The 26,143-nt window shown below is 41.4% G+C and overlaps 1 protein-coding gene across 2 annotated transcripts in view; it reads right to left on the bottom strand.

Moving 5' to 3' along the window:
* ints3 (integrator complex subunit 3) overlaps positions 1 to 14,883 on the bottom strand; it is a 57,386-nt gene extending 42,503 nt beyond the window's left edge. For both annotated transcript variants that reach the window (XM_060904627.1, XM_060904628.1), the window contains exons 1-7: positions 14,533 to 14,883; positions 9,399 to 9,482; positions 6,655 to 6,738; positions 4,568 to 4,681; positions 4,387 to 4,471; positions 1,630 to 1,696; positions 1,076 to 1,217 (exon numbers count right to left, since the gene is read on the bottom strand). In XM_060904627.1, the coding sequence (XP_060760610.1) occupies positions 1,076 to 1,217; positions 1,630 to 1,696; positions 4,387 to 4,471; positions 4,568 to 4,681; positions 6,655 to 6,738; positions 9,399 to 9,482; positions 14,533 to 14,616 (660 nt within the window). In that variant the 5' untranslated portion in view covers positions 14,617 to 14,883. The remainder of the gene's footprint in view (positions 1 to 1,075; positions 1,218 to 1,629; positions 1,697 to 4,386; positions 4,472 to 4,567; positions 4,682 to 6,654; positions 6,739 to 9,398; positions 9,483 to 14,532) is intronic.
* Between the last annotated feature and the right edge of the window lie 11,260 nt (positions 14,884 to 26,143).

Genomic DNA, 26,143 nt, shown 5'->3' with positions numbered 1-26,143 from the left:
TTTTCGTGGGTGTGCACTGAAGTCTGGTCAATAAGGTACGAGTATATATCTGGCCATTGTATACCAGGGAACTTACTAACATCGTCCGTCCACTCTTTAATTAAATACGGATCCGGTAGGCGATGTCCACTTGTTAGAGTTAACTTATTTATGTAGCATTCTCGATCTTGTAACGATAATTGTTTGGCATAATCTGACAGCTCATAATGCCGGTCTATGGGCGGCGCTATTGTTTCTGGGTCCAGGCTGCGCGCGCATCCTGGCAACGGTCGGTTTGTTTACAAACATGCGAAGGGGTCTATAGGTCAGAACACAAAAGATCATACAGCAGGTCAATAAAATTAACAAAGCATATTAAACAAAAGGATGGATTTCGGGCTGTGCTTTAAACCTGGATGTAGTGTGATTTAAAGGAGATGGAGAGATAGATAGCAAAAACTGTACGTGGGCTAAAATGTATTAAAAAAAAAACAAAACAAAACTCAAAACTCAGTCATTTAAAAACACCCTACATTTGGGCACTCCGTGTCTGAACAATTATACATGCAGACTACATGTTAACTAAGGATTTCATAAATGATAAAACGCCTTTGCAAATGTATAACCACAAAATAACCACAACCAGACCAATCGAGAGAAAAATCAGTCTAGTCTGATCACCTCAAAATTGTAGAGTTTTGGAAATCATTCAGAGTTGTTTTGCCTAAAACTGCTTGTTCCTAATACATTTTATTCTATACTGTACACCAAACAAATACATTTCACCAAAACTAATAACCTTGCTAGATAAACGCCACTTCCTGACATTTTTATTCTCCAACTATCGTTCAGCATCATCATACTAATCACTTCAGTTTGTGCTCAAGTACTGACTCTTAAAATATCCACGATGCTCCTGTGCTGCAGTCGAAACAGAAATATTTAAATAAAATTCATCATTTTCTCTCACTCATTTCACCTTTGGGACTAAGCAGGGTTTAAAACTGACTTGTGGTTGCTATAGTATGTATGCGAAACAGCTAAGACGATATAATATTCACATATTTGATCCTATGATCACATGCTTCTCCCTCACCCTCTCTCGCAGCAGGCCGATGCAGAAGTCCACCTCTCTCTGGCGGAGCGGCAGGAGGCCCTGTGTCCCATGATCCACGATAAGTCTGAGATATGTGTATACAGACATGGCCACCAGCATACCGCTCTTCACCACCCACTCCCTGTACACACACACACACACAACCGTAAATACCATATTAACATGTAACGGAATTTGCGTCTATATCCAGTAGCCCAATACTCAAAACAGTTTCATCATTTATCAAGCCCTAATACAGACCGTCACATTTCATTTCTCAAAACAGTTTACATTCACACTAGTAGAAGTCAAAGTTGGTTCTTACTGATACAATAGAAAGCAGTAATGGCAAATAATGCACAAAATGTTCTTTAACAGGTGTTATTCTGACAAGGCAATAATTAAACAGTGTTAGGTGTGTGTGTGTGTTAATATTTAAATAAAACATGCAGCCAGTCACTAGAATTAAAAAGCTCCAACTAATATCCTTTAAGTTAATCAGACAAGTAACGGTCACCATGATATACAGTACAGTTCGAGTGTATTAACAGTACCTTTGCTCCACTAAGATGTCCAACACATTTTCAGCCAGCCATAGGTTTTTACTGGTGATGTCACCTCCTAAAGAAAGCCACACATTTGGGAAATCAGTCACGTGAAGAATAAACTACTCAAGCCGATGCGGATATAGAAAAACAACCAATCAATGGCTTAGTGGTGTAAAGCCTTCAATCCTGAAGACTTTCCAATGGGCGAAACTGGACATTTATAGCTTTACTGTTACAAAGCGCTGACACTGGAGACTCCTTCCATAAACGTTACACTGTTTCGTCTCCATATCAACAATTACACATGCTCTTTATATTCGTTTATGTGGCATATCCACTATACAAGTCCCTATGAACGAGCTGCTACTATAGAAATGCTAACATTACAAACGACAACCTGTGATTGGCCTCGTAGCTGGAACTACTGTCAGAGCTGCTGATATAGAAAATTAATCAAAGGGGAACTGAAGTCATTTTTAAACTTGCTTTATTTCTTAATTAACGTGTTATTCAATTACGTTTTCGGTTTTAGTAACCTTATATCGTGACTCGTATTGGCAACTAATTGCAATTAAATATTATACTTATCGGCCTATTCGGTTTTTAGCCGTGTTGAATTTAGTTCGTTTGGTCCACGGCAGGCGTCGCTTCATGCGAGACTTCGAAACATGAAGTGTCAGCACCGCCATTTTGAAAACTGTTTTCCAAACTAAATATTGCACAAAACAAGTTTAAATGACGATTACTGCCTACTTTTTTCAAACTTTCCTGATTCCTATCAAAACAAACAAAACTTCCGGCTTGATTACATCAGCATTCAAAAGAGAGCGCGCATGTCTTTTTTTGCGGTTGTGCTGAAAGAAATCAAATTAAAAGTCTCAAATTTGATTTAATAAAAGGCAGCAGCAAAGAAGAAAGTATCCGGCCTTGATTAAATAAAAACTGAAAGATGCAGGTACTTTGTATTTATTAATGTAGGAAATACGCTCAGCATAATATGGATTTATCATCACAAAAACACACGCATGTATTTATTATTTTAAAAACCCACCAGTCGACTGAGGACACATTTTAACTGTGCGACAGTAATGACAAATACCAGCGCAACAGACTAGTGTCTGAAAGTGGTTTTCTTTTTTTCCATTTTACCAATGAGCTCACTATATAGTCCTCTATATAGTAATTCCCTATATAGGGAGTAGTGAACGAGTGAGTGATTTCAGACACAGGGAACCTTGGCAGATGTCGGTGACTTTGATTTCCGCTGTACGTTTTACTTCCATCCTACGATGTCTCGCACAGGTCTCAACGAATCTCGTTTACGGCCGTTGCTTTGACATATGGGCTGATGTATTAGAGCATATTTCAAACACTCAGAACTTGCTATAGCAGCGACAAAATAGCGATCAAAAATGCATTCCGATATTTAATAAAAGATGATAAATAGAACTTTGATTAAAAAAAAAAAATGTGCCTTCAGTTCCACTTCAACACTTTCTGACCAATCAGAATAGAGAACTCAACAGCCAGAGGTATAAATTCTTTTAATATGAGTATTAGGCATGTAACAATATCTCATGTAATGATAAATCGCGATCCTTGCGTAATTTGATGAGTCAAATAGAAATAAAAATGAATCGTGATTATTATCAGACTGTGTAACTTCATAGTTTTCCTAGCTGTAATTGGGTTGTTTAGACAACAGAAGATACAATAGCGGGAATATACTTGACTTCACCACAGGCGGAAGTAACACAGCTCTAATGCCACAAAAACAAAAAGAGGCACATCTAAAATGGGAAAAAGCTGTCGTGTGATTGAGTGTACAAGGAGATTTAACAAGAAATCAGAGCTCTCTTTTTACAGACTGCTGAAAGCTAAAGAAAAGGGAAGCAAATTGAGGTTTGGGGACGTAGCTCAGTGGTAGAGTATATGCTTTGCATGTATGAGGTCCTGGGTTTAATCACCAGTATCTCCAAACGCTACCTTTTGTGGGCAGCACGGTGGTGTAGTGGTTAACACTGTCGCCTCACAGCGGAAAGGCTGCTGCCTCTAGGTTCGAGCCCGGTGGCCGACGGGAGCTTTTCTGTGTGGAGTTCGCATGTTCTCTCCGTGTCTGTGTGGGTTTCCCCCACAGTTCAAAGACATGCAGGTTAGGTTGACATGGGGTAGCCATGGCCTAAAGGTTGGGCTGAAGGGCCCTTGAGCAAGGCACCTAAACCCTGAACTGGTCCCCGGGTGCTATAGCATAGCTGCCCACTGCTCTGGGTATGTGTGTGCGTGCACGTGTGTTTTCACTGCTTCAGATGGGTTAAACGCAGAGGAGGAATTTCACTGTGTGCTTAAGTGTACGTGTGACAAATAAAGCAAATGTTCATAAAAGTTTATTAAGAAAAGGCTTATTTGTATTAACGCTTTCATTTTTAATAAAAATATATATTTTACTCCAATGTGTACAAAATGTGGGCAAATAATTATTGCTGGTTATTAAGAAATTGAAACTAAAGGTTTTTCATAGAACAAAAGGAATATTTAAGTTGACATACAATAGAAAAATAAAATGTGGCCTTTTTTGGTAATAAAATTCTTCATTTAATCCGTTTTCAAAAATATAATGGGAACATGACATCAAGAACTGAATCAAATCATGAACTGGGTGAATCGTTCGGGTGAAGCCTAATGAGTAAACAAGTAAAACCGTGAGGATGTTTGAGGGGATCAGTGCAAACACGAGTGAAGTCAGCGAACACAATCGTAACGTACCAGCAATCTGCTTCATGAGGGTCATGAGGACTCCGTCGGCTCCTATGACTCCACTCTTCACCAGCTCTCTGACCAACCACACCAGCTGTGCACGGAGACAGAAAAACAAGATTAAACAGCATGACCTTGGGCGAGATTGGACAACTCACCACCACATACCAAGACCAGTCAGTATGCAAACCTGCGTGCGACACACGTCCTGCAGTTTGAGGAACTTCTCCATGAGGATTTGGTTAATCTTGATCAGAACCACATTCATGCCGTCGCGGTTGACTAACGTCAGGTCTCTGTAACACTGCATGAGAAGAAAGCACACGGGTGATCACGTCATGGAAGAACTGTTATAGTCACACGTGTGTGTTAGCTTTAAGATGAAGTGTAGGCCTGGTCTTAAACACAGGATCAGCACCATTAACCAATCAGAATGCAGAGCACCGTGTTCAATGCTCTGTGTCTCCATCCTAGATGAAATGAGAAGCATCTTGATATTTAAACATCCTACCATCCGACACCGTAGGATTCAGTACTGTGCAAATTATTTTATCATAGAGGACTGAGGCCACGCCTCCTTCCCTCAGACAGACAGGCACTCGAGGACAAACTCCTTTGACTGAAACTGAAGCCACACCTCCTTCATTGAGAGACAGATAAGCACAAATCAGACATACAGTTCCCTGGGATGGACAGAGACATAGGCCACACCTCCTTTACTGAGACTGACAGGCAAGAAAGGCCATGCCTCCTTCACCAAGACTAACAGCCATAGAGGCCACACTTTTACTGAAACAGACAGGCACCAAAGCCACGCCTCCTTTATTGGAACTGACAGGCAACGAGGCCACACATCCTTCACTGGGCCTGACAAGCACAGAGGCCACACCTCCTTTATTAGGGCTAACTTTCAGAGGCCACGCCTCCTTCCCTCAGACAGACAGGCACTCAAGGCCAAACTCCTTTAGTAGGACTGAAACTGAAGCCACACCTCCTTCACTGAGAGATAGACAGACACAGAAGAGACATACGGTTCCCTGGGATGGACAGAGACATAGGCCACACCTCCTTCACCGAGACTGACAGCCATAGCGGCCATGCCTTCATCGAGACAGATAAGCATCAAAGCCACGCCTCCTTTATTAGAACTGACAGGCAATGAGGCCACACCTTCACTGGGCCTGACAAGCACAGAGGCCACACCTCCTTTACTGGGGCTAACTTTCAGAGGCCACGCCTACTTTACTGGGACTAATGCTGCGTTCATGTGCTATAGGAAGATGATATTTTCCAGTTGGGAAGTGGTATTTACCAGTGTGTTGTGTTCACATGCTTTTGTTGTTGTTGACAAATTAAAGATGGTGGACCAGATTCAAGTTAGCAATAGTTAGTTAGCCATCGTTAGCAATAGCATCTGCTCTGGATAGGTAAAAACAAACCATAACACATTTTTAAAGGAAACGGATTTCTAACGTATTATATTACACTTGTTAATGACGCAACATTGCATAGACACAAAAAAACTACCCACTAGTACTAGTAAAAAAAAAAAACTTTAGTAGCGTACAATGCTTAACATTCAAGTGTCTTGTACCGCTCGCCGCCATGTTGAAAAGGTTAAAGTTCATCTCATCTCGGCAACTCGTGTATCAAAATTTTCTACGAGTTGCCCAGTGGAAAATACCACAAGAGGGGGCGTTCATGTGTGCTTTCCATGTCGGCGTTTGGTATTTACCATAATTCCCATAGCACATGAACGCAGCATGACACAGTTCCAGTAAAGGAGGTGTGGTTTCTAAGATTCAGAGGCCACGCCTCCTTCGCTATGACACAGCCAGAGGCGCCACGCCTCCTTCGCTATGACACAGCCAGAGGCCACGCATCCTTCACTATGACTGAAAGCCACAGAGACCATGCCTTCACAGAAACAGATAATTCACCAAGGCCACACCTCCTACAGTGACTGAGACAAGAACTAACAGAATGCCATGTTCACTGAAATACGCACACACAGGCCACACCTCCTTCATGAAGACTTACAAAAACAGAGGCCACACCTACTTCACTGTGACTGACAAGCAATAAGGCACACCTCCTTCACAGTGTCACTCCTTCGTGACGTGTGATTCAAACCCTGAAATTTTTTACTACATACGTGCTGTTTTAAATCATAATTGCAACAAAAACGCACCAATTCCAATGACTAAACCCTGACACCATGAATATGTGGACATGCGGAGTGGTGGAGATGTGTGTACGTGTATGTTGATTCCTTACGCGCTGTGCTTGTGGAGGCTCTGTGAGCAGCAGCGTGAACAAGCCAAGGCACACTTCCTCATGCTGCTGAGGACCTTTACACACCTACACACACATTTATACAAGTTATTAACTGAAAAGTAAAAGCAAGAAACAGTTTAAAAGACTCAAATACATATAAAACACAACGTGGCTTAACCCTTTCAGACAAATCAACGTGGGTATAACTCGGGTTGAAAGGGGTGTAATAAAATCCGATACTTGGGGTGTATAACCAGTCACTTGAATAATAATTTTGTCCGATTACGGTTCTCCAAGGGACATTAGGATCGTTTATTTATTACACTCATACGATACATTCGTATCGTCAATAGGCGGAGTACGGACCGAACCAAGAGACGATAAACGCAATACAAAAACAGCAGCTCCGGTTTTCTAAACATGAACCAGCGCGATTAACGCAGCGGATCCTCTCCTGAAGCCGAAGAGACCACAGAATGACCAGGTAAAAGATGTTTTCATTTTATTTACCGTCTCTGGTCTGATTAGCAAAGTGACAGCGTGACTTAAAGACGAGTGGACAGAGATGTATTGGATGTGTTTATTCTGCCTGCATCAGTTTCACAGCAGGTGCATCTCATCTTTTCAGAATCCATGACTCTAGTTAAAAGGGGTAATGTGAGGAATCATTCATGGAAACGCAATCACTGTTGTCTTTCTACCTTAGCGAGTGATGTTATGTCTCTGGACCTTTACAAATTTTAGATAAATACATTTGGACTTAGGTTTAGATTGTGATTGTCTGGGGGCGTCGTGGCTCGGGTGGATGGGGCGCCATGCCGTGAATCCGGGGACCCGGGTTCGGTTCCGACCTGAGGTCATTTCCCGATCCCTCCCCGTCTCTCTCTCCCGCTCATTTCCTGTCTCTACACTGTCCTATCCAATGGAGGTGAAAAAGGCCCCCCCAAAAAAAAAATCAGCCTCGTAAACTAGACCCACCCGCCTAGCGGCCAAAAATATTTTTGCCTAGCGAGTGGGTCTAGCCTCGCACCATATCAACAAAAACACGCCGGGCATCAAATCGTGCCCGCCAATCACAACGCAAGGTTTTTGTTTGGATTCTTTGGGCGGGCTTTTGCAGGAGTGATGACAAGGCTGCGCGACGCTGGAGAAAGCGCAACAGGAAAGATGGCTACGGCTAGTGAACAGCACGCGTTTGACTCCGCTTTGGAATCAGTTTTAGAAGAATAGACTTGGAGTTTTCATTGAAACATGAGCAGGAAGAGGCTCTCCGCTCATTCCTTTTCAAGAAGGACGTTTTCGCTGTTTTGCCGACCGGCTATGGCAAAAGTCTGATCTACCAGCTGGCTCCGCTCGTAGCCAAAAGGATGGGGCTAGTTTGTGCAGTACGAAGAATTAATAAACAGCTTTGAAACATTACTTTTTGATTGTTTCTTATTTTCCCGTTATTTTAAATTTAAGGGAAATTATTTCACCAAACACCACTAAATAAAAACTCTCAAAAACAGTTTAAGCAAACCCTTGAAAAACACTTGAAAAAAAAAGTGTATGTTAAGTATGTGGTACAGACTCCAAACTTGAGGTCATTATCTCCAAACTTCTTAATATCTAGAACCTGTTTATTAATTAATACGCATTTTGAAAAATTATTTATTTCAAGGCCTCCCCCACTGCTTTCTGTCGCTCTGACTACGTCACAGTCACTGTTGCGCTGATTGGTCAGAGCGTTGGCCTATACGCACAGAGACAGTTTGAAAGACAGCGAGTTGTTCCTCCCACACCCATCGGAAATGTCTACGGATCGAGGCCAGACTAAATATTCACATTTAGTCTGGCTTGCCAGGCTACCAAAAAATATCTTTAAAAAAAAAAATAGATTGTGATTGTCAAAAAGAAGCGAGCTGAAGGAAATGAACACAACCGGTTCTCTTCAGCGCTCCTTACATAGCCACACCCCTAAAACACATACCTAGGATAGAACACATGAATGCTAGAGGGAAAAAGAGGTGGCGCTTTCTCGGTTGACAGGCAACATTATTGACAGCTCTGTCCTGACTGGTTGGATGATCATAGACCACATTGTTATGTACACTACCGTTCAAAAGTTTGGGGTCACCCAGACAATTTTGTGTTTTCCATGAAAAGTCACACTTTTATTTACCACCAGAAGTTGTAAAATGAATAGAAAATATAGTCAAGACATTTTTCTGGCCATTTTGAGCATTTAATCGACCCCACAAATGTGATGCTCCAGAAACTCAATCTGCTCAAAGGAAGGTCAGTTTTATAGCTTCTGTAAAGAGCTCAACTGTTTTCAGCTGTGCTAACATGATTGTACAAGGGTTTTCTAATCATCCATTAGCCTTCTGAGGCAATGAGCAAACACATTGTACCATTAGAACACTGGAGTGAGAGTTGCTGGAAATGGGCCTCTATACACCTATGGAGATATTGCACCAAAAACCAGACATTTGCAGCTAGAATAGTCATTTACCACATTAGCAATGTATAGAGTGGATTTCTGATTAGTTTAAAGTGATCTTCATTGAAAAGAACAGTGCTTTTCTTTCAAAAATAAGGACATTTCAAAGTGACCCCAAACTTCTGAACGGTAGTGTATGTGATGATTCTTTTTTCCGTATTCTGGAAGGTTCTGTCTTGAATTCTGGTGTGCATTGAATCGTTCTTGGAGTATATTTAGCATGAGTGACATCACAGTTTCAAACTTGAGCAGAAATACTCACATGGGCAGTGAGGGCATCGTTGGATTCTCGCTCCGACAATCCGTTTGTAATGGAAGTGGTGACAGCCACACACCTTTCCAACCGCTGAAACGCACACACACAAGCTCATTATATACAATCACACTGCTACTGAATTCTCAAATCTGATTGGTCAGAAGGTGTTGATGCCACAGAAGCGATAGCATGAACTAAACTTGTTTCACTGACGTTCCACAACCTTAAACACAACTCTGATTGGATAAATGTAAAACGTCTCATCCTTTAACACTTACAGAATATTAGGTGAAGGAAAATTACTGCACCATAAGACAAATAAAACACTTCAGGACGTCCCGTTATAGGAAAATGATCAACTTTCGGAGGGTAGCAGTAACTCTGTTTCATGCCAAGTCACATCACGACACCCTGCAGTCGATTGTTTTAGGAAAACACAATGCCCTGACATGTTTTATTCCTTACAGTGACGTGTGTGATTCTTGATTACGATACAGTGATGTGCTTTTCTGAGAGAGTTGTGCGTAATGGTTTCATTTTTTATCTTTTCCTTGTATACATTTTTTTTAAGATTAAAGTGTGTCAGACATTTAGGCCACTTTGTTAGCATACATACAGTGGAGTGCAAAAGTTTGTGCACCCACTTTTTTTTTTTTAAATTAATAAGTAGGGCTGTTGAAGTTAACGCAATTTAATTTGATCGCGATTAAAAAAAATGACGGCATTATTGGAGGGTACAGTGAATTGGGCTCATCTTGGTAAGGAACAATGCAGATTTTCGCGGGTGACTAGCATGCAAAATAAAGCTAGTTATAACTAGGGGTGTGCAAAAATATCGATACAGCGATATATCGCGATACTTTGTCTTCCGATTCAATATCGATACTCAAAATTTGAATATCGATATTTTTTCAAATAATAAAATCATGTTTCAGACGGGTTGTAAATCCAGTACGACTTCCGCACCTCCGCTCCGCGAGGTGTCGCTGTGCCGCTACCTCACTGCAAGGCATTCTTCGTCTTCTTTTTTTTCCCCGGCGGTTGCAGTGACGAAAAAAAACAGGCAAGCATGGCTGTTAACATAAACCTAGAGACGCCGCCGAACTTTAAGGCAGATGTTTGGAGGCACTTTGGATTCCAAAGGAAAGGAGGGAAAAAAAAAAAAAAACAGTGAGCCGCACAAAGAGAATGCACTTTGCAAAACCTGTTTCGCTCCAATTAAATTAAGATGCTCCAATTAAGATGCCCACTGCACTTTTCAATGTGTTTCAGACAGTGTGTTGTTCCTGCAAAATAAGCACAAGTTAAATGTTCTCAGGTATATGTTCTCAAGTTTACAAAGAACAAATTGATATTAGTGTTAGCACTGAAATGTATGTGCAGTCTGCAGTGCAAGTTTTAAGTTTTCATAAAACAATTTGATTCTGCTTGTTAAGCAGCACTGATGTGTCCATGCTTACAGAAAAGTTGATAATACTAGCACAGAAATGGGAATTTTCTGTATGTTGTAGTGAAGCAACTCTTGGTTTTGCCAGCAGTGGAATAGAGACAAATATATGTCTGGCAAGAGTGTGTAGTTATGTATGTGAAATGTAATTTTACAGTGGTCAATAAATTCTGATTTTCTTCAGTGACACAGATATCATGATGTGGTTGAAATTTCTTGCAATATATCGATTATCGCAGAATCGCTGTACCGTGATATTATCGTTATCGTGGGCAAAATATCGCCATAGTATCGTATCGTGAGGTATCTGGTGATACCCAGCCCTTAACATTAACTTTGTGGTAAAACGTAGCTTTACAACTTGTCAAATAAACCCGCAACATGGTCAGTTAAATTGTAGTCTGTATATGCGATGCGGTGCGAGTTCCGTTTACTTTCACTTTACCGGGTGAAATGTGTTGATATCTGATGGGCTACGATCGGGAATGCGCGCATTCCCTTTTCTCCACCTGTAGATTGTAGGTAGCCTAGCGATTTCCAAATAGCCTGCTGCTTCACTTGAATGAACTTGCAGGAGTCAAACTACTTCCTCTTTGCTCTTCGAAGTGTAGCTTGCAGCCATTACAGTTGAGGAAAAAAACATAGTCTGTTATTTCTCCAAATTGTATTTTGCACATAGCCTACAGTATGCCCAACAGATGTCTGATAGGCTACATTGGAAAAAATATGCTGCATGCCTAGATCTAATATCAAAACCCGAATGCCAAATATTTGTGCATTATGCCGATATATTGTCTATCATAGAGAAGATGAGCCTTATAATTGACATGGAGCCTCAGAGCATATATTCAAATGTTTGCTCTGATGTAGAAATGTATTTGAGTACAATTTAAACAGATGTTTAAAGATTTTTTTGCGATTAATTACATAATTTTATGAGATTAATCGCGATTAAAAATTGTAATCGTTTGACAGCCCTATTAATAAGATATTTAGCGCGTCAGGTTTCATGATGATGAAATTCAAAGACGTGCAGATTAGGTAAAATACGCAGCCACCAGAGTTGTACAAGACAGTGCATATTTAGTGCTGGTCCCAAGCCTGGACAGACAGAAGGCCCAGTGTAAGATTAGTATGAGCTAAAATGGTTATTAATCTTTTGAACAGAGGTGGACAGTAATGAAGTACATTTACTTGAGTGCTGTACTTACTGTAAGTACACTCTGAGTATCTGTACTTTACTTCAGTATTATTTTTTTTGGAAACTTATGACTAACTTCACGACATTTGAAAGGCAAATATTGTACTTTTCACTCCACTACATTTCTGTCAAGGTCCTCGTTAATATGAAGTGGCTTTGAAAGTGGAGTTTTTTTCTTTTCTTTTCTAAAACGTGATGGTTTTTTCGCAGGTGACACTGAGACAGCCGATCAGTAATCACTAGGGTCACGTCACGTCCATAGACTGGATAAAATTAAGATCAGTGATTTCTCAGCAGCGTTATTTAACACAATCAGTTGATGACAGAATGGAAGGAGGCGGTTCTTCTGGGGAATGCACGCACTCATGGCCCATGAACCCATGTTTCAGTTTTCTGAAAAGAATAAAGAGTCGTTTCGTTTTAAAAGTTTGCCTAAAACGAACCACTTCACAGTCTACAAAAACACACCGTACGACCTGCGGAAGCATATTGAGGTATATAAACGTTTTATTCCAAGAGAAAGCTTGTAATGAGGTTGTCTGTGCTTTTAGAGCTAGCGATAACGTTGCAATAGCTGTGCAATCTGGTTCGTCAAATGACTTTCTATGGATTTGCCCGCCAAGTTGCCACAGCCTTGTCCACGGCTAACGTTAACACATAGCTAGTTAACTTGGACACTGTTAGTTAGCATGTAAAAACGGAATTACGCTAACATGAATAAGATTAACTTATCTGAAGTCCTTTCAGAAATGTTTTAGCATAACCTTGCCTAATAAACAATGTAGAAATCTTTCTTTTCTAGTAACGTTAGCTACCCAATATGATTTTGAGTTTGAAATGAGTTTGCTAGCATGTCAGGTGGAGTTTCACTGACTAGCTAGCTTAACGATAAACCACCATGATGGCACAGGCAGATTCATTTGTGCATGAATACATACACTTGTGCGCGCGCTCACACACGACCTGTGAGATGGACAGTATTCTCCGAGTCAGTCACAACAAATCACTGGCATTTTTTGTTTTGACGTCAGATGATGGTCTTGCACTTTTTTTTGTCTTGTTGCTGTTGGGCAGTTATGAAGCTCGAGGTGTGGACCTGGGTTTTAATCAGGTTGGATTGTCATTTTTATTTTCTGAGCAAGCTGCCTTTACAGCTATTCCACTGTCTTCCTGATTAACATACACATACACGTGTGTACAGAGCTGTGTCAGAACACTACCGTGCTGCTTTGTGGGGGTGGGGAGGAGTGTTACAATTAAAAAAAAAATGAAAATGACAGTGGTTCTTTTTCAGTGCAGTTGCGTTTCATTTTGTAACGTTCTACCAGGTGTTTGTTCTACAAGCGAGTCAGTGAATCCAGTCGGTTGCTTCAGAGGCGTTAGGTTTTGTAAGCGTTGTGGCAATAATACAACACTGCGTTAACAGAAAATGTACTTTTAATACTTAAGTATTTTTAAAAGCAAGTACTTTAACTTAAGTAAAAATTTCACTGGACAACTTTCACTTGTATCGGAGTATTTGACCAGCGTGATCTGTACTTTGACTTAAGTAATGAACTTGGGTACTTTGTGCACCCCTGCTTTTGAAAATAAAAAAAGTCTCATTATGAAGATCTGTAATCATAAACTGCAAAAAGAAAAAGTAATAAAACTTATGCAAAGATAGTAATAATGGAATTTATATTATTTGTATACAAGTCTCAATATTTATGGCTGTCGTTTGCCTTATAAACTCCAAACTCATATCTTCTAGGCTCATATTTTCCTTGCCATTTCTGTTACGATTGCTCGATGTCAGAATGCCTTCCCCAGACCAGATCTGAGGACTGAGACGGTCAAAACCAGATAGACATTTCCCATCATACCTGAGGTTACTTTACAGTTTACCTTACTGCGTATTCAGAAATGTCTCACTTCTCTTTATATTCGTGTCCTTCGCATAGTTCCAACAGTACGGTAAAGTGTAAAAAAAAAATAATGAGATTATTAGAAATAAACGCAGACGATCTCTCATGCAAACAGCCCTACCCAGCAGGTGTTTCCTGAATGCGCCCTGCCACAATGCCAGCAGGTGAAAATAAAGTCTGTGAGTGTCATAAAGCAATACTTCGCAACGTTATGTTGGAGTACGGTTTCAGGACCATGTCAGGGTTGTCCAGTGTTTCATCAGGGTCACTTCTGACTGCTTGTTTCAGGGGCTGTGTGTAAACTCACCTCAAGTTCAGACTCTGATCTCTGAAGAAAGTTACAGAATGACTTGTATACAATGCAGTGACAGTTTCTATAGCAGGCACAAGCTGTAGGTGTTGTTTTAAATGTGTGTAAAAGATATGTGCAGTGTGTGTACACACACACACACGTGTATATCTACATGTTTACACAATAGGAAATCTTTTAATGTTACAAAGAAGAAAACAAACAAACAAAGAAAGAGGAGGAATGAAAGTAGAGCAGTGTGAGGTGAGAAATGTTGATGTAAAGGCCATGTGTACCTCCTCCAGCTCGTCTTTCGCGTCCAGGCTGGTGGACACCAGCAGGCGGCCCTGCGCTCTCCCCTTGGCCGCTGAGGGCTCCATCGCCTCCCGCCTCGCTTCGCCTCGCCACCGCCGACTTCAGCGGGCTCAAAGGGGGCTAAAGCGACCCGGGGCTTCCCAAAACCCCGGTGTTTCTTTCTTTCCCTTTCTTTTTATAACCACCTGCCGTTTGCTTATGCACTTATCAGCACTTTCTCCGCCCACACACAAGGTGTTTATGAAGCGAATTCAGCAGCTTTCTCGAGGCCGCTCCGGTGTTTCCAGCCCAGTGTGTCCCGACTACAAGGGTCCGACTTCCGCAGGACACACGGCGGCCTACCGGAAGTAGTTCAAAAAGGCGGGACAAAGACACGACTTTGAACCAATCATGCCCGGACTATGCACTTGAATGACATAGAACTTGACCAATCATGTCAGTGATTCGGCGCGTTAACCGCGCCCTGTGATTGGTCGACTCTCAAACAGCATTCTTATTGGACCCAGTGTACACTAGGTAACCTATAAAAGCCGTTCTTTCACCCTTCTACATAGCATCCCTATATAGACAACATAGACGTATTTGGGATTCGGATATAAAGTATTTTTCTGTCTGGTTTAACAGCGTAGAAGCATTGATTCTTAATCATGTCGATCGATTGATATTTTTTTGCGATTTAAATTTGTACACGTACAATATTTCGACGTCTAAAATACTAAATATTGATGGTTTGGTCGCATGAGGGCGCTGTTTTCTTCACGAGACTTTTCTTAAAGACGAGAAGAAGAAAATGTGGTGCCAAGCACATCTCCATTAAAGTTCGCTGGAGTCTGGAGGGGTGTGTGTTCAAGCCCATGTTCGTTTCAATGATCTGATGAGTGATTGCTCTGCTGTGTATTACAGACAGGGCTTTACATCAGAGGCGGTTTTACCATAAGGCAGTTGCCTAGAATCTGTACCAAATCAGCCCCCTGTAGGGGCCCCCTCAGTCTGCCCCTCCATGGTGAACACCTCAAAAACAAGTACTACCTTATTTTGTTACTTTTGTTAAGTAACCGTACATTTATATTAAAAAAAAAAAAACACCAAAATCGCCTCAGAATGCCTGGAGGGTATAAGGTGGAGGGCCCCATGTTTGTATTTTGCCTAGAGCCCCCAAATGTCTAAATCCGCCCCTGCTTTACATTAGCACCCGTGGGTAATAACTTTAGTCCCACTAGTCACTTTGGCGGGTGGTTTATTCTGTGGTATGACAATGTATTTTAATTGTAGTTTTCTCTGAAGGGATCTGATATAATAAACGCATTGCAAAATGCGCCTACAACTCCCATGAGCACCTGCATAAACGTTCTGACACATCATGTTAGAATTGTTTAGAACATTCGTTAACGGCTCAGGTAAAATCAGTGATGCGTTCCTCCCCCGAGTCGCACGCTCATTCGCTTTTGTGTTCTTGGTCTCAGAGCCGCGCGCACCAAACAGACACAGAAGACAGAATCAACATTTAACATCATTAACAATGCACTTTTTACGGAGACGTTTTAATGTTATTCTTTATTTTTTTTTATCCAGTTGAATATTTAGCATACAAATGTATTTTCAGCTCTTAAAAATGACCGAGGTCCGGACCGCGGGGGCCTCAGAGCTGGCTGCAGCCATGGAGATGAACAAGATACTAATAGGAAGATGAGACAGTTCAATGACAAATGGAAGTTCGGGTGAGATTGGCTAGTTCATAGCAAAACCGAAAATACCATATACTGTGAAGACTGTAGAAAGTCTGGCAAAGACAGGCACCAGCAATTTTAAACTCGAAACTATAAAGGACCACGAAAAGTCAAATGCACACATCGGTACTATAACATCAAAACCGGCGAAGACGGCTAGTTCACTACAGGACAGCATTGCTTTCAAGTCCCTGGCTGTCATGAAGTCGGCTGAGCTGGAGAGGATGGAGCTGCTGTTTAGAAACGTTCACGCGATTGGAAAGAAGTTGATCTCGCTCCAGCTATCAACTTATGGCCTGCTGGAAGCCTCAGGTCACGAAGACCATTTTTCATGGACCATTCAGACTCATCTGATGATGAATGTAATGAGGACATTTAATGTCTCTCTCTACACATGTTCACATACACACACGCACTATTAATACATAATATACATCATAATACTTGATAATACACATAATACTTGCATATCAAAACATCAAATGTTTTTCAATGATAAATGTTTTGAATTGGACTTTTAATATTAGAATCAGTTCAGATGTACTGAATGTTATTTTTCATATTATACGATATTATAAGGGGCTTGAATTTGAGTTCAATAAACAGAATACTCTGTTTATATTTTTGTCTGAATTGGTTGCATGTTTTCATATAGGGAGCTACCTTAACAGCACTGAATACTTAAGTGCTACTGTAGAGATACATTATACGCTGCCATTCATAATTAAATCTAGATCTTCCGAACTTTAACGTATCATGGTGAAGAAAAAACTGCGATTTCCAGGCAACAAAATTGTGGCTAGTGAAAAGGCTGAATGGCTAGTGACTCGGGAAAACCACTAGCCACAGTGGCCGGTGAGCAAAAAAGTTAATGTGAAGCCCTGATTACAGAGGCTAACTTGTTTTAAATGTAAATCCAGCTTTGCACCCAAAAAATGACAGAAATTTTTATGAGTTAATACTTTCAGAGTTATAATTTCTCTCACCATGAACCTTCTAAAAGCTTAGCATATTAAACAATGTGCATATTAATCTTCATAATTAATCAACACGTGATGGGGTGGTATGGTGATGGTTAGCACTGTTGCCTCACATCAAGAAGGTTATGGGTTCGAACCCCATGGACAGGGGCCTTTTTGGGTGGAGTTTGTATATTCTCCCCATGTCTGTATGGGTTTCCCCCAAAGATGTGCAGGTTAATCGAGTTTGTTTGTCCCAAAGCAGCTTTACAGAATCTGAATGACAGCACGGTCGCCTCACAGCAAGAAGGTTCTGGGTTCGAACCCAGCAGCCGGCAAGGGCCTTTCTGTGTGGAGTTTGCATGTTCTCCCTGTGTCTGCGTGGGTTTCCTCTGGGTGCTTTGGTTTCCCCCACAGTCCAAAGACATGCAGTTAGGTTAACGTGGGGCGGCCTTGGGCTGAGGTGCCCTTGAGCAAGGTACCTAACCCCTGACTGCTCCCCGGGTGCTCTAGTATGGCTGCCCACTGCTCTGTGTGTGTGTGTTCACTGCTTCAGATGGGTTAAATGCAGAGGATTTCACTGTGCTTGAAGTGTGCATGTGACAAATAAAGGTTTCTTTCTTCTTCCAAGATATGACCCAATTTTTATCCCTAGTTAGGTTAGGTTGTCCCTAGTTAGGTTTGGTAAAAATACTCAGCCGCTGGTGTTGCACAAGCCAGTGATATCTAGATAGATTACATTTTTATTGAGAGAAAGCATTTGATATTCTATAGATAATATACACGTGGCTCTCAGTTAATGAAAATTAAATAAATGACAGTAATAGGAAGAAAAATCTGTCACAAAATTGAACAAAAATTATTTACATTGATACATAGTTGGGGCGGCACAGTGGTGTAGTGGTTAGCGCTGTCGCCGCACAGCAAGAAGGTCCGGGTTCGAGCCCCGTGGCCGGCGAGGGCCTTTCTGTGTGGAGTTTGCATGTTCTCCCCGTGTCCACGTGGGTTTCCTCCAGGTGCTCCGGTTTCCCCCACAGTCCAAAGACATGCAGGTTAGGTTAACTGGTGACTCTAAATTGACCATGTGAGTGTGAATGGTTGTTTGCCTCTATGTGCAACCCTGTGATGACCTGGCGACTTGTCCAGGGTGTACCCCGCCTTTCGCCCGTAGTCAGCTGGGATAGGCTCCAGCTTGCCTGCGACCCTGTAGAACAGGATAAAGCGGCTAGAGATAACGAGATGAGATGATACAGTTTTCACAGAAAAACAGTCCTGACAGCGCTTTTGAATGCCACGAGAGATTTGCATTGTTTTACTTCCAGAGGAAGTGAGCTCCACAGTTTTGCAGCACTGAACGCAAATGTTTTTTTCACCGAAAGAGCAATAAAAACACGGCAGGATAACATTCATGTTTGCATGTCGAGTGTTCCTTTCATGGACCTCCGCGAAGGTGACAAACCTTTTCCTGAGGTATTCTGGAGCAAGGCCATTAAGAGCCTTGAACACTAAGGTGCATTTTATGGTGTTTTCATGCAGTGTATACTTGGTGCTGGTCCCAAGCCTGGATAGACTGGGGAGGGTTGCATCAGGAAGGGCATGTGGTATAAAAACTATGCCAAATCAAATATGCTGAACAGATCTGCTGTGGTGACCCCTAACGGGAGCAGCTGAAAGAAGAAGAATTAATTAACGTGTGATCTCCAGTGTTCTTCTTCACCTGTCCAGTGTGTTCTGGGCTGGATCCCTTGGCTAAGGAAGTACAGCAGGCTAGCCACTCCTCTCCTTTAGGTCATTTTAGTCAATCTGCATGTCTTTGGACTATGGGAGAAACCGGAGCAGAACATGCAAACTCCACACAGAAGGGCTCCTTGTCAGCCATGAGGTTCGAACCCAGAACTTTCTCACTGCGAGGCAACAGTGAGAACCCCTGCACCACCATGCTGCCCCGAGCTTCAATCTAGCCATCCATTATCCGTAACCGCTTATCCTGTACGGGGTCGCAGGCAAGCCGGAGGCTATCCCAGCTGACTATGGGCGAGAGGCAGGGTACACCCTGGACAAGTCGCCAGATCATCGCAGGGTTGACACACAGAGGCAAACAACCATTCACACCTACGGTCAATTTAGAGCCACCAATTAACCTAACCTGCATGTCTTTGGACTGTGGGGGAAACCGGAGCACCCGGAGGAAACCCACGCGGACACGGGGGGAACATGCAAACTCCACACAGAAAGAGCCCCGTCAGCCATTAGGTTCAAACTCGGAGCCTTCTTGCTGTGAGGTGACAGTGATCATCACTACACCACCATACCACCCCAATCTGCAGTGTTATCCAATATTTATTTGAATGAAATTTGGATGGGTTATTTCGTTTAAACTTCTTTCATCAGCATGTTGATGAATGGTTACCCACAATACCGTTCAACTTCCCATTAAAGTGAACAATGCAGCAGGATCAGACTACACAATATTTTTGTCTTTCACTAAGGTCACCATGTCAGATTAGACATCACAAGCTTGACTCTGACCAAACGTTCACGTCCTTGCATGTCGTTGGGGAGGAGGGTCAAGAAATTGCTGATCATGGTGACAGAAGGAACCAAAACTCACAGACCAGGCAAGGAGGGCATTACACACTTCACAGAGTGGGGCTTTATAGAAGAGTAGCCAGAAAAAAGTAATTGCTTAAGAAAACATGTTTGGAGTTTGCTAAACAGCATGTGGCAGACTCCCCAAATACATGAAAGAAGATTCTCTGGTCAGATGAGACTAAAATTGAACTTTTTGGCCATCATAGGAAATACCATGTGTGGCACAAATCCAACACCCTGAGAACACCATTCCGACAATGAAGCATGGTGGTGGCAGCATCATGCTGTGGGGATGTTTTTCATCTGCAAGGGCAGGAAAGCTGGTCAGGACTGACGGAAAGATGGATGGCACTAAATACAGGGCAATTCTGGAGGAAAACCTGTTTGAGTCAGCCAGAGGTTTGAGACTGGGACGAAGGTTCACGTTCCAGCAGGACAATGACTCTAAACATACTGCTAAAGCTACACTGGAGTGGTTTAAAGGGAAAAATTTAAATGTCTTGGAATGGCCTCGTCAAAGACCAGACCTCAATCTAATTGAGAATCTGTGGCATAAATTGAAGATTGCTGCACACCAACACAACTTGAAGGAGTTGGAGCAGTTTTGCCTTGAGGAATGGGCAAAAATCCCAGTGGCTAGATGTGCTAAGCTTTATATTAGACATACAGTGATGCTTGAAAGTTTGTGAACCCTTTAGAATTTTCTATATTTCTGCATAAATATGACCTAAAACATGATCAGATTTTCACACAAGTCCTAAAAGTAGATAAAGAGAACCCAGTTAAACAAATGAGACAAAAATATTATACTTGGTCATTTATTTATTGAGGAAAATGATCCAATATTACATATCTGTGAGTGGCAAAAGTATGCGAACCTTCGCTTTCAGTATCTGGTGTGACCCCCTTGTGCAGCAATAACTGCAAATAAACGTTTCTGGTAACTGTTGATCAGTCCTGTACACTGGCTTGGAGGAATTTTAGCCCATTCCTCCGTACAGAACAGCTTCAACTCTGGGATGTTGGTGGGTTTCCTCACATGAACTGCTCGCTTCAGGTCCTTCCACAACATTTCCATTGGATTAAGTTCAGGACTTTGACTTGGCCATTCCAAAACATTAACTTTATTCTTCTTTAACCATTCTTTGGTAGAACGGCTTGTGTGCTTAGGGTCGTTATCTTGCTGCATGACCCACCTTCTCTTGAGATTCAGTTCATGGACAGATGTCCTGACATTTTCCTTTACAATTCGCTGGTATAATTCAAAATTCATTGTTCCATCAATGATGACAAGCCGTCCTGGCCCAGATGCAGCAAAATAGGCCCAAACCATGATACTACCACCACCATGTTTCACAGATGGGATAAGGTTCTTATGCTGGAATGCAGTGTTTTCCTTTCTCCAAACATAACGCTTCTCATTTAAACCAAAAAGTTCTATTTTGGTCTCATCCGTCCACAAAACATTTTTTCAATAGCCTTCTGGCTTGTCCACATGATCTTTAGCAAACTGCAGACGAGCAGCAATGTTCTTTTTGGAGAGCAGTGGCTTTCTCCTTGCAACCCTGCCATGCATACCATTGTTGCCCAGTGTCCTCCTGATGGTGGACTCATGAACATTAACATTAGCCAATGTGAGAGAGGCCTTCAGTTGCTTAGAAGTTACCCTGGGGTCCTTTGTGACCTCGCTGACTATTACACGCCTTGCTCTTGGAGTGATCTTTGTTAGTCGACCACTCCTGGGGAGGGTAACAATGGTCTTGAATTTCCTCCATTTGTACACAATCTGTCTGACTGTGGATTGGTGGAGTCCAAACTCTTTAGAGATGGTTTTGTAACCTTTTCCAGCCTGATGAGCATCAACAACTCTTTTTCTGAGGTCCTCAGAAGTCTCCTTTGTTCGTGCCATGATGCACTTGCACACACGTGTTGTGAAGATTAGACTTTGATAGATCCCTGTTCTTTAAAAAAACAGGGTGCCCACTCACACCTGATTGTCATCCCATTGACTGAAAACACCTGACTCTAATTTCACCTTCAAATTAACTGCTAATCCTAGAGGTTCACATACTTTTGCCACTCACAGATTTTCCTCAATAAATGACTGACCAAGTCTGATATTTTTGTCTTGTTTAACTGGGTTCTCTTTATCTACTTTTAGGACTTGTGTGAAAATCTGATGATGTTTTAGGTCATATTTATGCAGAAATATAGAAAATTCTAAAGGGTTCACAAACTTTCAAGCACCACTGTACATATATTAGACATACAGTATATGAGACATACACCAAGAGACTTGCAGCTGTAATTGCAGCAAAAGGTGGCTCTACAAAGTATTGACTTTGGGGGTCAATACCTATACACACTCCAGATTTCTGTTTTTTTTTTTCATCTTAATTATTGTTTGTCACACAATAAAAAAAAAAAACACCTTTAAAGTGGTAGGCATGTTGTCTAAATCAAATGGTGCCAACCTTCTAAAAATCCATTTTAATTTCAGCTTGTAATGCAACAAAACAGGACAAACACCAAGGGGGATGAATATTTTTGAAAGACACTGTAGCTGGAAAATGGTGATCAAGGAAAGATGTTCATTTGTTTGTAAGAGCTAACAGAGGAACTTGGCTCGATAACAGTAACATCAACAGAAACAATAATGTATTAACAATTCCTCCGCTTCCATTGGAGGTAATCAATAACTCAAGATATACTATATTGCCAAAAGTATTTGCTCACCTGCCTTGACTCACATATGAGCTTAAGTGACATCCCATTCCTAACCCATAGGGTTCAATATGACGTCGGTCCACCCTTTGCAGCTAGAACAGCTTCAACTCTTCTGGGAAGGCTGTCCACAAGGTTTAGGAGTGTGTTTATGGGAATTTTTGACCATTCTTCCAGAAGCGCATTTGTGAGGTCACACACTGATGTTGGACGAGAAGGCCTGGCTCTCAGTCTCCGCTCTAATTCATCCCAAAGGTGTTCTATCGGGTTGAGGTCAGGACTCTGTGCAGGCCAGTCAAGTTCATCCACACCAGACTCGGTCATCCATGTCTTTATGGACGTTGCTTTGTGTACTGGTACACAGTCATGTTGGAAGAGGAAGGGGCCAGCTCCAAACTGTAAAAACAGTCTGCATGCCTAGGTGCTTGATTTTATACACCTGCGACCATGGAAGTGATTGGAACACCTGATTCTGATCATTTGGATGGGTGAGCAAATACTTTTGGCAATATACTGTAGTGTATAACGGATGCTCCAACCGTGGGTTAACACTGGGCCAAAATGATCAGAGATTCTGAGTTCAAAGTGATGCAGGGTTCGATTTTGTTTCATTCAGTTTTACAGTGAAAAAAATAACATCACATAACGTCCATTAATTCTGTAACGTTACACAATGATCATATATAAGACTCTAGTACATACAATTTATTGTTTTTTTTTTTTTTACAAAAGCCCACTCACACCATAAAGTACATGAACACTCACAGTATTGTATTTCTAACATATATTTTAAATCTTGCACTGAGTCACTTTTCCCAAAGCACAATTCAATTTTGAGACAACTAATAGAAACAAACACAAGATTGAAGCCCTTCCTAAATACAGAGAGAGGGAAAAAAAAACAAGAACAAACACACAGAGTTGCTCTTTTATCACATTATAAAACAAATGTCTTTACCACATGAATTCAGCGTCTTGCTGTGGCGTGTTCGTCGAGTCTGAGCGTTTGATTACAGTATGATTACAAGTTCAGGATTTGGCAAACTTCTGTGTAACTCTGTTCTACATACACACATGTATACTCTTTCCAAAAGGAACTACAGGTGTGTGAGCACTTGAGCTGGTCATATACAATCGCTGTGTCTATGGAGTCCATGAGCTGGTATGTGGACGTTCTGTACAAGTTTTCACCACTGTGTCCACAGGAAGGTGTGGAGAGATGATCGGGCGTAGCGTCTAGCACAGTAGGTCTTTTCTGCTCACGTGCTCTCTCAGTTTTCAGGTTTTCGTCTTGAACAAGCATTTTAATAGTTTTAGTCAATAAACTATATTCAAATGACAGAACTGTAGGCACGTGCCAAAATGATGTGTCATGATAATTCCAAAATCTTTATCACGGTAAACAATATTGCCATCATCATAATATTCTCAATCAGGTTGCAGCAGGGCATTAAACCATGAAGATATCGGAAGTCAAGAGCTTCAGAGTTAATGTTCACGTTAAACATCAGAATGGGGGAAGAAGGTGATCTCAAAAACCTGCCAAACATGCTGGTTTGAGTGTTTCAGAAACGGCTGATTTCCTGGGATTTTCACACAAAACTTGACTATTATGAGTTTACACAGACAGAATGGTGCGAAAAACAAAAAAAACCCATCCAGTGAGAGCAGCCGTCCTGTGGGTGGAAACGCCGTGTTGATGAGAGAGATCAGAGAAGAATGGCTAGACCAGTTGGAGCTGACAGGACGGTTAAAGTAATTCAGACAAACACCTTTACATCTATGCTGAGCAGAAAAGCATCTCAGCATGAACAAGACACCAAACCATGAGGTGGATGAGCGACAACAGTAGAAAACGACATCAAGTTCCACTTCTTTCAGTGAAGAACACAAATCTGAGGCTACAGTGGGCCTAGACTCACCCAAACTGGGCTAAAGAGGGAATAAAATCGACTTTATAATACTGTACACTCACCGGCCACTTTATTAGGAGCACCCATCCATCCATCTGCTGTTGTATGCAGTTCTCTAATCAACCACTCCCTTCGTGCAAATCAAGAGCTTCAGTTAACGTTCACAGTGTTCAAACATTGGAACGGGAAAAATTGTGATCTCAAAGTGTGACTTTCTTTCACTGTGGCATGGGTGTTGGTTCGAGCCAGATGGACTGCTGGTTTGAGTATTTCAGAAACTGCTGATCTCCTGGGGTTTTCACACACAACAATCTCGAGAGTTTACACAGACAGAAAGGTGTGAAAAATAAAAAACAATGAGCGCAATGACAGTTCTGTGGATGGAAACAAACACCTTGTTGATAAGAGAGCTCAGAGGAAAATAGTTCAATCTTTGTTGCCAGGAAGGATATAGCAACTAATAGCAAGTCTTTACAACTGTGGTGAGCAGAAAAGCATCTCAGCATGCAACAGCAGAAGACCACATTGGGTTCCACTCCTGCAGCCAAAGACAAGAATCTTAGCCTCAAGAACAAGTTCCTATTAAACTGGCCGGTGAGTGTAGTTAATTATTAATAATATATTTTATTAAAAGTGCAGTATTATGGTCATGTTGTAATCCATGATTTTAAAAAAGTTGTAGCAGAAGTTATTTCTGTAATGTCTCTCTGCCTCCCCACCCAATCTTTCTTGGAACATAACCTAGTGACTAGAATTATGGGGTGCGTCTTTAAATCTGGCCAAATTTAGGAACCTTGGTTGGTTTTAATGGCATTCTGAGTAAAACAGATTATCCCTGGAGGATTAATATTGCTCAATAATTCATCATGATGATATAAAAAAAGAGAAGATATTTGCAGAAGGCTGAGGCAAGTTTAAAGATCTAATAACTTTTCTCCATCAACTTGGAAAAATATCTTGAAGTATTTTTAAACTACGGCTGTCAAAACACGATTTATTTTTATTTTTATGCACATTCAAATATGGCCAAAGTACGGAACCTTAAATAAGCTCGCTCTTTGTTTTGTGAGAATAAATGATGCGATGCCCAACTAAATTTCCAACCTATAGAAATATTTAAAGTCTTTATAACCGTGATATCATGATTATAATTCTATCCACATTCACTGGATATGAGCAATTGTGCACTCTGATTGGCTACTCTACTACTAGGATATCAGTTCATATACCGTGAGTAGAGAAAAACAAAATGGTGGAGCGCATCAAGTCAGATATATCACTTTGTTATCAAGTATTTAAAAGAAACAGAAATAGCGAAAAGAATATAGTCCCCCCCCCAATATCTCCTGTTCCACACTCCAGTCCAGTCGGTGGCGGTAATACACCTTTAAGTTGGTTTGCCAACCGCCAAAAAAAACTCTAAAGAAGAAGAAGAAGAAGAAAATGACGGAGTGTGTTGCTGAACCAACCGAGGACGAAATAAAAACTCTCCTTGAAATCAAACCCCCAAAAAATAGAAGAAAAAAAAGCAACAAATATGGAATGAAAGTATTTGATGGTAAGAATGTATCTTTTTTTTATTTTTCAAGAATTATCATCATCACATTTTTCACAAATTGCTCCTGTCATTTCGCCCGTTTGTTTACATTCTAAGGGGAAATTATTTTGTCGGACATT

Source organism: Neoarius graeffei, chromosome 22 (genome assembly GCF_027579695.1).
Source record: "Neoarius graeffei isolate fNeoGra1 chromosome 22, fNeoGra1.pri, whole genome shotgun sequence".
NCBI lineage: Eukaryota > Metazoa > Chordata > Actinopteri > Siluriformes > Ariidae > Neoarius > Neoarius graeffei.
The sequence above is the reverse complement of the archived record's forward strand: the minus strand, read 5'-3'. Positions and strand labels throughout refer to the sequence as shown.